Below are 14,704 nucleotides of genomic sequence, written 5' to 3' on the forward strand. Positions count from 1 at the left end.
ATCTTAAGAGTAACACGATCATAAAAAGAGGAAGAACTCTGTGGTGCTCTCTTTAAAATAATAAAATAAAAATGCTGTCGGGAAAAAATGTCAACATTTTGGTTGGTTGAAGTTAGTAAATTAGTTAATTCTCTTGAATTATTCATATGACGAGTGAACTCAATTTTTGACTACGTTGACTGTGTTGTGGGAATTAGAGGAAATCACTATAACCAAAATTAAGTCACTTTGACATTTAACATTGCTCTCTACCGTGGGGTTGGGTTTTTCACACCATTCTTTCCTTGATTCACTCACAGTCAGATATAGTAAATATATATATATTTATATACATTATGCATGGTTGTAAAGACACATCCAGCACAGGGGTACAGCAGCTAACATACAATACCCACGGTTCATACATCATTATTTTCAACACTACATTATACAATGAATTGTGCAAAAACTCCTGTGACCAACACCATTGTTCAGTGCATTGCGCAAAGAACTAAAAAGTGAAAGGGGCAGTAGCATGTTTATAATAGTAACGAGTATTTGTATCTACTATATAGAAAATAATAAAATTGCTGTCCTGTTATACTCAGCCTTATACTATCTTGTGTCCATTCACATTATTTCTTGTACAGCACCTAATAATTCCATCGCCCATTTGTCCGTTTTAATCTTAAAATCTTTGGCACCTCTCATTCTGTCTTGTACCGCATGTGTCTGAATGACCCACAGAAAGGCTGATCTCTGTTTTCTCTTCATACTCCCACTTTTTCCATCTTCTTCCTCTTCATTCAGTGGCTGGCTTGCCTTCCGCTCTGGTCGCCATGGCTACCCACTGTGATGGACAGAAAAGTAGCACCTGTTCCCGCCCACCACCAGTCTGCTGGTCAGTGGGTTTTCCATAGGGGGTTGTGGTACACCCAGCCCTCGCCCTGCGCGCGCACACGCACACACACACACACACACACACACACACACACACACACACACACACACACACACACACACACACACACACACACACACACACACACACACACACACACACACACACACACGATTATTATAATTATAATTATTTGTTTATTTTGTGTGCGAGAGAGTGTGTGTGTGTGTGTGTGTGTGTGTGTGTGTGTGTGTGTGTGTGTGTGTGTGTGTGTGTGTTTGTGTGTGCGCGCGTGTGTGTGTGTGTGTGTGTGTGTGTGTGTGTAGGTGCGTGCGTGCGTGTGTGTCCTTATATTACCTCCTTGACAAAGTATTTGGGTTTCCATGGTGTTTTGGTGGCTGCCCTCTCTTTGCCCTCACTGCGTTGTCTCTCCTCCAGACGGTGTTTGTGTTCGGTGGCCTGGTCCATGTCTCCTGCCTTCAGTGACCCCGTCACGTGTTGCCAAAGACGCCTATAGACTCAACCGAGGCAGAACAAGCCCATTAGTTACGACTGGGAAGCAGGGACAACATTATCAAAAAGAACTGCACAACAGCTTGCCGCTGTGCTAGATTTACAGCGAAGAATCATCAGAAATGTGTTTTGCACAATAATTGTGGTGGAGCGACAAGCATGGAGAATGCAATTAAATAATTTCATTAATATCCATATTATGAGGAGCGCATTCACATTAACATTATAAGAGATCTGTCTGGCGTTTAAAGATAGCTATCTTGTTAAGTGACGGAGCTGATGCGCCTGCAGCTCTCGCATGTTTTCTGTACTCGCTCTGGTCTCGGTCTCGACCCCTTCCCACACTGGGTCTTGACTCTGACTTGGTCTTGACTTGGACTTGCTTATATCCACAATTCATCATTCTGTATAAGACACAGTTTAATACAGTTCAAAGTGTTTCATCGTCTTCACTTCTCCAATCCTAGATTAGCCAGAATCTATCCATCGACCAATCCCAACTGTCCCAGGTGCTCTCAAAGTCCAGCTACATTAGGCCACATGTTTTGGAGCTGCCGCGACTTACATCCTTTCTGGAATCAGATCTTCTCCGCATTTTCAACCATTTGTGGGAAACAATTTGAACCAAACCGTATTACGGCCATATTTGGAGTGGTAAAGATGTGTACATCACAAGAAAGCGTTCGCCTTTCCCTCACTTTTAGCTTGTCGTCTCATCCTGTTAAACTGGAAATGGAATATACCCACCTCCTTTAAACAATGGATCAAGGAAGTGATGTTTTCATTGAAGTTAGAAAAGATCAGATACGCTGTTACCGGAGCCCGGGATGAATTCGACACAACCTGGTCCCCCTTTATAAGATACGTAGAAACCCACACTATCACCACGCAGGTACAGTATGTGTGTGTGTGTGTGTGTGTGTGTGTGTGTGTGTGTGTGTGTGTGTGTGTGTGTGTGTGTGTGTGTGTGTGTGTGTGTGTGTGTGTGTGTGTGTGTGTGTGTATGCACAGTGCACGTAAAATCGCCTGTACTTTTGCCTGTTCAATCTCTTGGAGGCCTGACCATGCCACAACCTGACCATGTCACGACCAAACCATATTGTACTGCATTTCCTTAAGATGGTTGTTGTTGTTGTTGTCTTTCTCTTTTTGTTGTGTTTTGTTTTTCTTTTCTTTTCTTCTTTATTGTTTATTTTTCTGTATACATTCAAATACTGGCCAGTATGATGCCGAATTAGGCCACTCACAACATACTTTTGTGAATATGTACTGGCAACAAGACATTGCCCACAGATGGACAAATCTTGGAAGGGGTGGGGGAGGGCAAGGGGGGATCTATAAAAGATATGTTGACTATACTGTTGAATGTCATTAAGTGCTATTCAAAAAACAGAACTTAAATCACTCCCTCATTTGATCGAGCTACTGAAGGATGATTTTGAAGAAGACTAACTGAACGTGATACTTCACACTGGTTATTATCACGTGTACGACCTGGCTCTCTACATCTCACACGTGTTCTCCCCCTCATTACGGTTCATACATATTGACTGACATATGGAGCCTCTCAACCTAATTACCAGCCAGCACATGTGAAGAAGAAGGAAGAGGATGTGTGAGATTACTGCTTTCACTTACAGTTTTTCACAAAAATCGAAAACTTGGCACAATTTGCACAACCTTCACTTCATGTACCTAATCGCTCGACACAATTTGCACTACATCACACTCCCTTATCTGCATTAGACTCTCTCTTTCCTTCTTTACACTCTGATGTCAATTACACATTGTCACCTTGTTGTCAAAACACTACACACAATGTTCGGTTGTTGCACACACTTATCACATACAGTACAATCTCAAAGTATCAACCTACAACACACAAGTTACAACTATTCAAATCTCTATTCAGCTCTGGTGAGCAATTTGTTGGTAACACCTGACCACATAGATGACCCACAGTGAATCGACTACATTGTCATCTGAGACAAATGAGCTTCCACCGGGCTGCTCAAGTGCGTGAGTGGTTCCAGGACCACCCACATGTTTACGTTCTATACCTTCCACATTATTCTCCTTTCCTGAGGAGTTATTTTTAGCTTGGAGGTTGAAAGTATATAAATGGAACCCACAGAGCCAGGCCATGGAGGAGGCTTGTGGCGACGTGAGTCGCATGTCAGGGCTTTACAGTTTGCACAACTCGTTTCTTCCAGCGCTGCTTGGACAGGGAGAACATTGCCTGTGATGTGGATGAGGCCCTCTGGTCAGACAGGATGCGTGATGCCTACAGTATATTGTAAATTACAGTATTGTTTGGGAAGGTGGGGAGGGGGCCCTTTTGAGCAGGTTTGAGCAGGTCGGTTTACAGTAATGTAAAAAATAAATAAATACAACTTATTACAACAATACAATACAATACAATACAACAATTTGTCTGTATTGTGTGCTGTTTTATGTTTGACTATGAAAAAGTAAGCCTACACTGAGTCATTTTACAAAAGAAGAAATGGCTCATTCTCCATAGTCATTGTCAGTGTGTTCCATTTCTATGATTGTGTTTTCAATTTTGCACTTCATTGTGCTGTGAATGCTTGGTAGTGTGCAGCAAATGCTCAGTTGTGTGTACTCAAATTAATGGTATGTGTGTGTCATTTGAAAATATGGCTGTGTGTACCAAATGAAAACACAAGTTCCGTTTTGGGAACGGAACTGTAGAATTGACATGGAGTTCCATGGGGATCCACGGTTTTATCAATATGTTTTGGTCCGTTTGTCTCTCTCTCCGTCTGTCTGTCTGTCTGTCTGTCTGTGTCCCATTTATGCCCATATATGGAAGATCTGTAGGTGTCTCTATCTACCTGTGTCCCTTGTATACTCATACAGCATATGGAGTACCCTGATGCTACGACACCCTGTCTATGGTAGGGGGAAATAACAAAATGATGGTGAAATGAAAAATATGTATATATATATATGGGTTCCATTTGCACACTCTCAGAGTTATTATGGGGATGGTTGAAATGAAAAGGTTTGAGAACCACTGCTATATAGAGCCCACTATCCAACAGAAGGGCTGAGACCAGGAGGGTGCTTTGGGGCCGGTAGTCAGTATACACAGTACTGCAGTCCAGATGGGAAAAGGTGCACAATGATCACATTAATTATGTAGTGGATAATAACTTCATCATAACTCCAAATGGATGTATTCATGGCGCTTATCATTCGTTTCCAGAGAGGATTTGTTTTTTCCTCTCGTCAGCCAGCTAAATGTTTATGTGCAAAGTTCTGTTTCAATTAAGGTCGCACGATGCCGTGATAATAGTGTGGAGACGGGAGAGTGTTGCAGAACATGTGCCAGACTGCTGTGTCTAATCCTAACCCGTTGGATATAGACCCCCTAATCCCTAAAACCTAACCCCTAACCCCTAACTCCTAACTCCTAATCCCTAACCCCTAACCCCTAACTCCCCAACATTCTCTAATCAAAAAACAACCAATCTCTCTTGTGAGATCCAGGAAAATGGACAAATGTCTATTTGTCCAAAAAACTACCATACTTCTGGGGATAGTTTGACTCAAGTAGGCCTATATACGCGCGCGCACACACACACGCACGCACACACACAGACAGGGAAGTGTCTCTCTCTTTAAGAGGTGTGTCAAACAACATCTAGCTACGTCCAGAATCTCCACCCTGTGCTGTGCTCTCATCGTCTCTGACAGTCCGTCAGGTGAATTAAGAACAGTCGGATGTGACACCCCTGAAGGACACCACTAGGTCAGGGATCCTCAAAGTTGGTGTTGTGATGCAAGGCCATGGTTGCCTCAGAATACTTTGATAATATTTGGAATTCATCAATATCACTTCAGTTTCATCACTTAGTAGCTCTAGAATAATGACTTGCACTGTACTTGGTGTGTTCTTGTTCAATCTACACCTATGTCTTGGCCAAAAACTGCCGATCTACAAGCTCACAGTGTGTTGCGTTGCAACACGTTGTGAGCTTGTAGATCTGGATCAGATACTGGGTTTCAAGTGGTTAAACGTAGAGTTCATTTCAATCTGTAATAATAATGGGAACAGATATTCTCCCAGATATTCTTCCTCATGACATGCTATATTTTAAGGGGAAATATTTACATTCATTTGCATATTTACATAATTAGTAGGCTACCATAATAATATTTGTCATATTATGACAAATACAATAATTCATTGTAAGGTGCTGTAAATTAACAATGTCATTCAGGGGTGCCATGGATGAAAACATAATTTACAGGCCGGGGTCCCCTGAGCAAAAACTATTTGAGAACAACTGCCCTACAGGTCAGATATTTACATATTCTATTCTATATTCTACATGTTCTTATACTGTAAGCCTACTTAAAATGTCAACATCCTGTGTATGCATCAGAAGCCAACTCGACACATTCACAATCGTGCTACTAATTATATCTAATTGACCGCCTGGCAGTCGTTCTGGTGGTGGTCATAAACCGCTAAAAGAGCTGCTGATTACTCTAGCTTTGACACGCTGTAAGTGGTAATAGAACAACCACCACACAAAGACACGCGTCAACATCAACACAGATCCTTGTGAAGTCTGAAGAGAGTCCGTGATATGTGCTGCCAGCAGTGGTGAGAAAAGTACCCCACTTAAGTAAAAGTATCAATACCGCAATGTAGAAATAGTCTGTTACAAGTCAAATGTAGTGGAGTAAAAGCACAATATTTGGATCCGAGATGTAGTGAGTAATGTAATGAGTAGAAGCAAAAGTATTGGACGCGTATTGGACATTGGAATGTACTTTCCAGTTACTTTCCACCACTCCACTGGCTGTCAGCTATAGTGTTGAGTTGCTGGGGCTACTGGATAAGAAACGTGTCTCAGTGTCAAGCAACGTGTTTCACTCACACCAGTCCTTTATAATCCACTTACCGTGACTCGTATTGACTCTGCTTTTCAATGGGCCGAAGTCTCTTCTTGATGATGGGCAGTTTGGAAGTGTCAATCACCTTCGTCTCTCCACTGCTGTAGGTGAACTCCAAGGTGCCGTTCCACTCGCCCTGAGCTTTGCACACAATGGCGCCTGTTTGGTTGTGCTTCACCTCTGCCGTCACTCTGTGAGGAATATATGACCAAACAGGTCCAGGGACCCCCCCAGAAGCAAAGATATGAGTTAAAAACCGTTTGCTGTGGAAGAATATTTGATTGATCAAAGATTTGCGCCACAAAATATGTAGATCTGCTATTATTCAACAGCTAAAGTTTACTGACGGCTGTACCTGTGGACTTTCCCTCCGTAGAAGGGCTTGGTGTGGAAGGTGACGGTGGCAGCGTAACCACTCTTGGCACAGCTGATGGTGACCTTGCCTCCCAGCTCCACCCAGGGCACCGTCAGGATGGAGCGAGCGTAGGCACAGGGCAACGTGAACACGTACTCCTCGTCATGTTCTAACAGATACAGCACACCTGAGAGAGAGACACACAGCACACACGTATGCACGCACGCACGCACACGCACGCGCACGCATGCGCACGCACACGCACACACACACACACACACACATTTAACATCTTTATTTGCATTCACATTTTACAAGAAATTTCTTGAACACAAACAAGTGCTTCAGGTACAGATCAAGGGTACAGAAAGCACACACACACACACACACACACACACCCACATACACACACACGCACAAACTAAATGACTAAATACTTTGTCAATTTCTTCAACAAATAAAAACTACATTAAAATGTTAGGGAAGGACTAGTGGAGAAGAGATTCAGTAGAACTAAGAAAAGTCATTTTAAGTTTGATTGAGTGATTGGATTTGTCTGAGGGACTGCAACGCTCTAGTCTATGGTGTTCCAGTGTTTAATCTCTTCCACTTCATTTATCCTGTATATGAGGTCTCTCTCCTGATTGGCTAAAAGTAATATATCGTATCTCGGATCTCCATATTCCAACTTTTAATGTTTTGTTTTTTGTGTGAATGGTGAATGCCCTTCTTCATCATACACAAGTGTAGCACGAAAGCAGTGAAAATAGCAGATCTACAAGCTCATAACAGGTAGACGCTTGTAGAACATTTTCACTATTTTAAAATGTTTTTTAAATAAAAAATAAAAAGGAACCGTTTAGAACATAATAGGTTTCCACCCGAGAGCAACAAAATATAATGTGTTAGAGCTGGAGCGACGGGCAGAACCCTGTTCCACAGAGCAAACACTCTATAGCAATTAGTACTGATTGTACTTCATCAATTAACTAATTACAAATATATAGGACTCTGACAATAACATAGTTATGGCTACACAATCAATTTAATGTACTGTATTTCACAAATTAGACAAATTATGAATTACTATCACATTAACAGATTAATTCTGTTCACTGCAGCTGTGACTCATTCCACCGTTCAGACACACACACACACACACACACACACACACACACACACACACACACACACACACACACACACACACACACACACACACACACACACACACACACACACACACTCACTCACTCACTCACTCACTCACTCACTCACTCACTCTAACACACACACACACACACACACACACACACACACACACACACACAGTCCATATGACAGTAAACATGAATTGTTCTCTGACGATTCATTAACATATTATCATACATCATCACTCAAGGGGTGAGGAGCATGGATGCTCACTACTAATTAATGCTTAATGCTGCCCTAATTACAGCTAGGCTTAATTGGCTAATGGCTCAGGCTACTACACTAGAGCTGCTTTCTATCTGCTCTCCTTCTTAGCACACACTCACACACTTACTTGTGTATGCTTTTGCATAGATAAACACACAAGACATGCAAATACATTCACAACCCTCTGTACATTATTATTCATTCTCTCTCTCCTTCCTTCTCGCTCAATCTGACTTCAACTCAAGCAGGCAGGCACGCACGCACGCATGGACACGCAGTCACACACGCACACACACGCACACTCAAAGCTGTGAACAGCTGGTGACTGTTTGGCGGTGATACTTGCACCAGTTAGCATTGTAAGCCTGAGGTGGAGTTACTTAATTTAGTAGCATGACAACTGGATTATATAGGTGCACAAACTGACATTCTCCCGAACACACATTCTACACTTAACTTAATAAAATTCAGTACAAATAAATGCGACGTGTAAACTAAAAACGCATTCTACCGCATTTTTTGTTGCCATTGTAATGTGTATGGCATAGGAAAAAAATAACTAAAACAAGCAATGATTGGCATTGTTAATTGCAGTATCGCACACTGAATCCAGTGGGATTCTCATCGATTATTCACTGAAACGAGTCTTGTTTCAGCGAACACTGTCTTCAAATAGAATCTATTAATCACACAGAGCTGTAAGCCCATTCCTGGATGCCTGCCAGGCAATTAAATGCTACATTCGACTTTGATGTGATTACTTTGGATTAAGACATAGCATTAAAACACTAAATACAATTAAAAACCTCCTAATTACGCCGTTGGAACATGGCAGATTTAATTCGTAACTTGTCAATTATGAATGATGGACCTCACAGACCGCACCAGTCTGAGACAATGGGCTGTATTTTGCATGTCTTAAGTACCAGGTCTTATTACCTAACTTGAGTAAACTAAAGACCTGGAGGCGTGATCAATGCTCTTTGGCCACTCAGAATAGCCAAATGGCGTTGATCACGCCTCCAGGTCTTTAGTTTACTCAAGTTAGGGAATAAGACCTGGTACTTAAGACACGCAAAATACAGCCCACTATAGTGTGTCATTTTTGCAGATGTAGAGTTGCTGGCCGGCTCCATATATGCAGATATGGAGATCTAAGGGTCTCCATGATGTCACGAGGCATGACCATATATGGAGGCGTAAGTGACTAACTAACGGATGGACGGACGGGAGATACAGGTTTTCATAGTAAATGTAACCTACAGAGTAGCAATAGACACATAACTGGTCTCAGGTTGACCTTCCTTTTGTAAGATAAATTGCATTAAAATACACAAAAACGTTTAATGTTTTGTATATTCTCATGTACTGTGTGTGCCCTAATATACATGCAAACATCATCCTGACTACTAGGGATACCAACCATACACTTAATTCCTCTAGACTAGCTAGGAATACACACATCACTTATGTATGTATATTTGCAGAATACTACTGTAGTAATACAGTACATGCATGCATACTGTACGTCCTTCATACTACACCAATAAGTAATATGCATGCTCAACTCCTGTAGACTACTAGGCAGTGGAATCTCCATAGAATCCCCCTGCTCTTGAATTCAATGGGAGCGATATTGACAGGTTATTTCGCCAATCAGATTTCGAGTTTGTGCTGCTGGGCGTTTTCTTTCACATGCCTGGCATATAAAGGTAGCCCTCCCGGCTCTGGAGCGGATGTGCTCAAGGGAACATTTTTCCTTGCGAAGCACCACAGAAGCATGAGCGTGCGTCACAGAGCGCATGTTCGGGTCTGATAAGGCCCGGAAAAGATGCGCTGTGATTGGCCAGTAATCACTTGAGTGGCAGCGTGACGTAGTGTGTCTTCCACACTTCCGCCGTACTTTCTCCCCCAGTGTAAATTGTTCCGCCCCTCCTTCGACACACATGGCTCCGACGAACTGCAGCGGCCAATGAGGCATCTATTTTTTAAATATCTATGCTCATGGTCCCTGGTGCTTGTATCCCATCGCTGGGGAAAAATATTGTCCAATGACAAAAGAGAATTGGTGTTTAAAACTTTCTGCACGAGTTCCCGTCTATGGGTTTATTGAGATTGTTAATTTAACAGATTTAACTCAGTAACAAACGCAGAAAAATGGCTGGACTAGGAGAAGAAACAGGACTTTTCAAGAAAAGATTGCCATTGTAATGAAGGGTCGACCAACGACCATGGTATGATGCCGATGGTTTTATAAAGCCATCCTTATATATTTATATACATGCGATGCAGCTTATTGATGATTGATAGTTTTATAGGATATGGTTGTGGTTGTTGTTCATGCTAACAGTGGCCGAGTCCCCAGCTGCCTGCGTGCGTGCCTGCGTGCGTGCCTACGTGCGTGCCTGCGTGCGTGCCTGCGTGCGTGCGTTTGTTTATCACAGTAAAATGATAAACTCAAAATTAAAATTATGTCCTGTCAGTCCATGAGGGATGGGCAGCCTTGATACATGATACTAAAATAAAGCCAATCATCATTCCTCCAAACTACTAAGTTATGGACACACGTTTGTTAAACTACAACTGTAGGTAAAATACATGCTTATGTTCTCCAATCTGCATGTGCATGCTTTATTCATAGCAGCGCGCTAGATGTTTTAAGTGTCGAAACGTTGTATAACGTGCTGCTGTGAATAAGAATCGGAACATTGAAAAGCGAGTTGCGAGCCCCCCCACTCCTGTTTTCATGATTCTATGCGTGCGTCTTTTCTTTGAATGCTTACCTTCCCCGACCATGGAGACTCCTACAGACATGCCCATGAACTTGCTCTTGGTCCACACGTGAGTGTTGACACACGTCCGCCGCTCTTTGCATTCGTAGTAGAACCCGGACACGGGCGGGTGGTGGGACACCTGCTCGGCCACGAAGCGAACGCGGTAGCAGTCCGTGTCGCCAGACTCGGACGCGGCGGCGGGGACAGCGTTGGGACCGGTCGAGCTGTTGTTCCTGAGAGGCCGCACGCGGTCACGGGGCACCTGCCAGGAGCACCGGAAGTTCTCCCCCAAGATGGGGTTGTAGGGCTTCTTGGCCACGGCGCCCTTGCGTCCCTCGTGGAATGCCGTCAGGTAGTACTCCACGAAGCGCACGATGCGCTCCTCCGGCGTGGAGCCGGAGGTGATGGAAAGGAACATGTCCGGGTGGGCCATGAAGTTAGCATACATCTCCAACAGGGAGCGCTTCTCCAGGATGAAGGTGGGGAGCACCACCTGAGAGTTGGGGACGAGAGAGGTAGAAAGTGAGGAGGAGGAGGGGAGAGGGAGAGAGAGAGAGAGAGAGAGAGAGAGAGAGAGAGAGAGAGAGAGAGAGAGAGAGAGAGAGAGGGGAATAAACAAAAGCGTCCCTCCCCTTTGCTAGTATATCAGGAGAATAATAATTTAAATCAGAGATCTGCAACTGTGAGTTAAGGTATAAGTGTATGCACAGAAGGATTATTTATCAAGCAAGACTATTGTCTTTCATTATGTAGAATAGAACAGGACTGACTGCTCTAAAATGACAAATGGTCATGTTGCTTGGCATGATAGAGCATTAACAAATATTCTTTACAAAAAAATGCATTAACAAATCTGTGCTATTAGCTATATTATAGCACCGAAACGAGTGTACAATAATCAGCCAGGATTTCTATCACAGTTTAAAATAAGTGAGTTACAAAACAAACTTGTTTATGTAACCTTGTCAGATTACATAAACTCCAAAACCCATTATGAAACCTGTCCATCTAGGCCTCGCCAGAAGGTCAGATTTGCATCGATTTATCTCATTGCCAAGGATCAATGTGGAAAGATAACGATACGAGTATCTGGACATACTGTACTGTGGAGTTATTGATCAGACACGCACATTTTCTTTTGACATTCCATCAAGAGATGAATGTATGTGTGTTTTGTTCCCTGCCTAGAGTGTACACGAGAGCCTGTTTTAGAGAACATGGGGTGCCGGGTGCTGCCCTCATTGGGTCAGAACATTACCCAGAGCCTGTTTTAGAGAACATGGGGTGCCGGGTGCTGCCCTCATTGGGTCAGAACATTCCCCAGAGCCTGTTTTAGAGAACATGGGGTGCCAGGTGCTGCCCTCATTGGGTCAGAACATTCCCCAGAGCCTGTTTTAGAGAACATGGGGTGCCAGGTGCTGCCCTCATTGGGTCAGAACATTCCCCCATGCTAATGAGAGCTGTGGGCTCAGTGATCTGAGAGAGAGAGCACAGTGTGATGCTAACACACAGTGCAGTCTCCTGAGCACTGTGTGACTGCTGATTACAACCACTTACCAGACACACACACAGAGAGAGAGAGAGAGAGAGAGAGAGAGAGAGAGAGAGATCGTGAAAGGAGACATGAGAAAAATACTTAAACACTAAGATTGTAATGATAAGATAACATAAAATAATTAATTTAGAAAAGGTTACTTAACAGCAATCGTTGATTGATCATGATCATCAAAATAATCATGCTCTGAAATTGCTTAAAAAACATAGAGATAATAGAAAAGGGAATTGTAAGTGCGTACAGTAAGCTTAAAAGTTGGCAACAGTATCTTAAGCTTACGTAGGGGCAGCGGTGGCCGAACGGTTTGCGGAGCGGTCTTGATATCGGAAGGTCGCTAGTTCGTATCCCCGGACCGGCACGTTAAAATGACCACCGCTGAAGTGCCCTTGAACAAGTTCTTGAGCTTAGTCCAGTTACCCTGGGTAAACATAGTAACTTTGCTTTGCTTTGCTTCATGATGACTATGTTTATGTTTTGATGTATTACCATGTTTTTTGTTCTTGCTTACGTAAATCGCTCTGGATTAAGAGTGTCTGCAAAATGCCTAAATTGTAAATTGTAAGATCTTCTGTATAAAACAAAAAGTCAAAAATAATTACATTTTAAAATATCCAAATCTAAATATTTTCTATGATGTCTGCCGTGCATCATATGATCCAGGTGCAGTGATTGTGCATGGGCAGTATTGGGTGGAGCTGGGCTGCTGCACATTCAGAGAGGAGACCACTAAATAAGTGATGTCTAGTTTTTTAAGTTAAAAGATTGATAGTGTGTTAGAGTCAGCATTAGCTGACCCTCCCCTACTGGCTCAGTGAGTACAGGGTACACCGAGGAACATCACACGGTATGCACCGTTTGCACACATGGCACTGTATGGGTAACACTTTAGAATAACTATTCGTTATAAGTCTTTCTCACATGCCTAGTTTGTCAACAACATTTTCTGCTAAGCTATTAGTGGTATATCTATCTTTTTTTGTGTATGCCAATGGTCAAATTAGCCTTTTGGGGGATAAATCATTACCTCAAGAACATATTTACAAGTAGTGTAATATCACTTATTTTCTTATCTCATTTGGCTTACCAGTAGAAACACTTTTAAACCCATTATCGGCCAATTTCCCCCCGTAGTTACTGCCCTTTGGCTTTGAAGTTAATAGTCAGTATACCGTAGGTAAACGGCAAAATCCCCAATGTTAATTTAGCTCTTATTCACTTGAACCCCAGCATCCATATTCTGCAGGGAACATTAGCCAAAAAAGCAGATCTGTAAATTCACAACGTGTCACATTGCCACGTGTTGTTTTTGGCGAGGAGATTTGGTGAAAAGTACAGTTGCAACTCAGGTCTGTTTGACGAAGTATAGAGCGTTTCAGTGGAAATCAGCACTGATTGAAGCAGGCTGTTACCCGTGTGAGGTCCATGCCCAGTTTGAGCTGTGACAGCAGGTGAAGGATGATGCTCCGCTGGTCGTCCTGGACCCCCAGGTCCTCCTCCTCATTGTCCTCCGTGTCTGTGGTCTCCTCACTGGGATCCACGAGCTCTGGGCTGCTCACCTGACCCTGCTGCTGCTGCTGCTGCTGTTGGGGACACAACACATGAAACCATTAGTCATTTGAATGTTCAATGTATGAATATTTGTCAAATCATGGAAAATAAATGCCACAATATTACTGCAAAATAACAAGAATAATCAGGCGATTATTATATTACTCATTGTGACAGGCCTAGTCATGCGGAAGGTCAAAGAGTACTCAAAGCTCTTGGACAGTAGCCTGAAGAGTTAGACAGAAAAACACTACTGTACAAATGATGTACATTGCATGTTCCCACATCTACGGTACATTAATTCAGATTTTGAAAGCAAAAACATTCCCTCCCAACAGGTGCTTTTTAAACCACATGAACCCTTGTAACAGGCGAACATTTGTGAGATTGTAGGTCGGCTATTTTTGGTGATGGGATTTGGTGTTTATCAACAAAGTTATCAAACATGTTTTCTTGTTTGATCTGTTGTTGATAAAGTTACTGAACATGACTGCAGATTAAAGATATAAACTTTTTCTACTTCTGGTGAGTAAACATGTGAGTGCAACAAGAACCAACAAGTAGACACACTGAGGCGTCATTTATTCATACTGTATGAGGACACTTCAGTTGGTCACTTGACTCTGTTCTTTGCGACTCGAATTCCCATGAAATTGGGAATTGGGGCTTTATTTATTTATTTTTGCTATTTGAAGGGCAGACAAGAAGAGACTGATGTTTATAGTAAT

The 14,704-nt window shown here is 42.7% G+C and overlaps 1 protein-coding gene across 1 annotated transcript in view; it reads right to left on the reverse strand.

The window, feature by feature from the left end:
• Positions 1–242: 242 nt before the first annotated feature.
• Positions 243–14,704, reverse strand: part of osbpl10b (oxysterol binding protein-like 10b) — a gene marked incomplete at its 5' end in the record, with an annotated part of 66,512 nt that continues 52,050 nt past the window's right edge. Inside the window, 6 exons of the mRNA XM_080768729.1 lie at positions 243–926; positions 1,238–1,391; positions 6,334–6,516; positions 6,681–6,867; positions 10,883–11,366; positions 13,838–14,005. Of these exons, the coding sequence (XP_080624855.1) occupies positions 882–926; positions 1,238–1,391; positions 6,334–6,516; positions 6,681–6,867; positions 10,883–11,366; positions 13,838–14,005 (1,221 nt within the window). The 3' untranslated portion in view covers positions 243–881. The remainder of the gene's footprint in view (positions 927–1,237; positions 1,392–6,333; positions 6,517–6,680; positions 6,868–10,882; positions 11,367–13,837; positions 14,006–14,704) is intronic.

Source organism: Protomyctophum bolini (assembly GCF_963924005.1).
Source record: "Protomyctophum bolini genome assembly, chromosome: 7".
NCBI lineage: Eukaryota > Metazoa > Chordata > Actinopteri > Myctophiformes > Myctophidae > Protomyctophum > Protomyctophum bolini.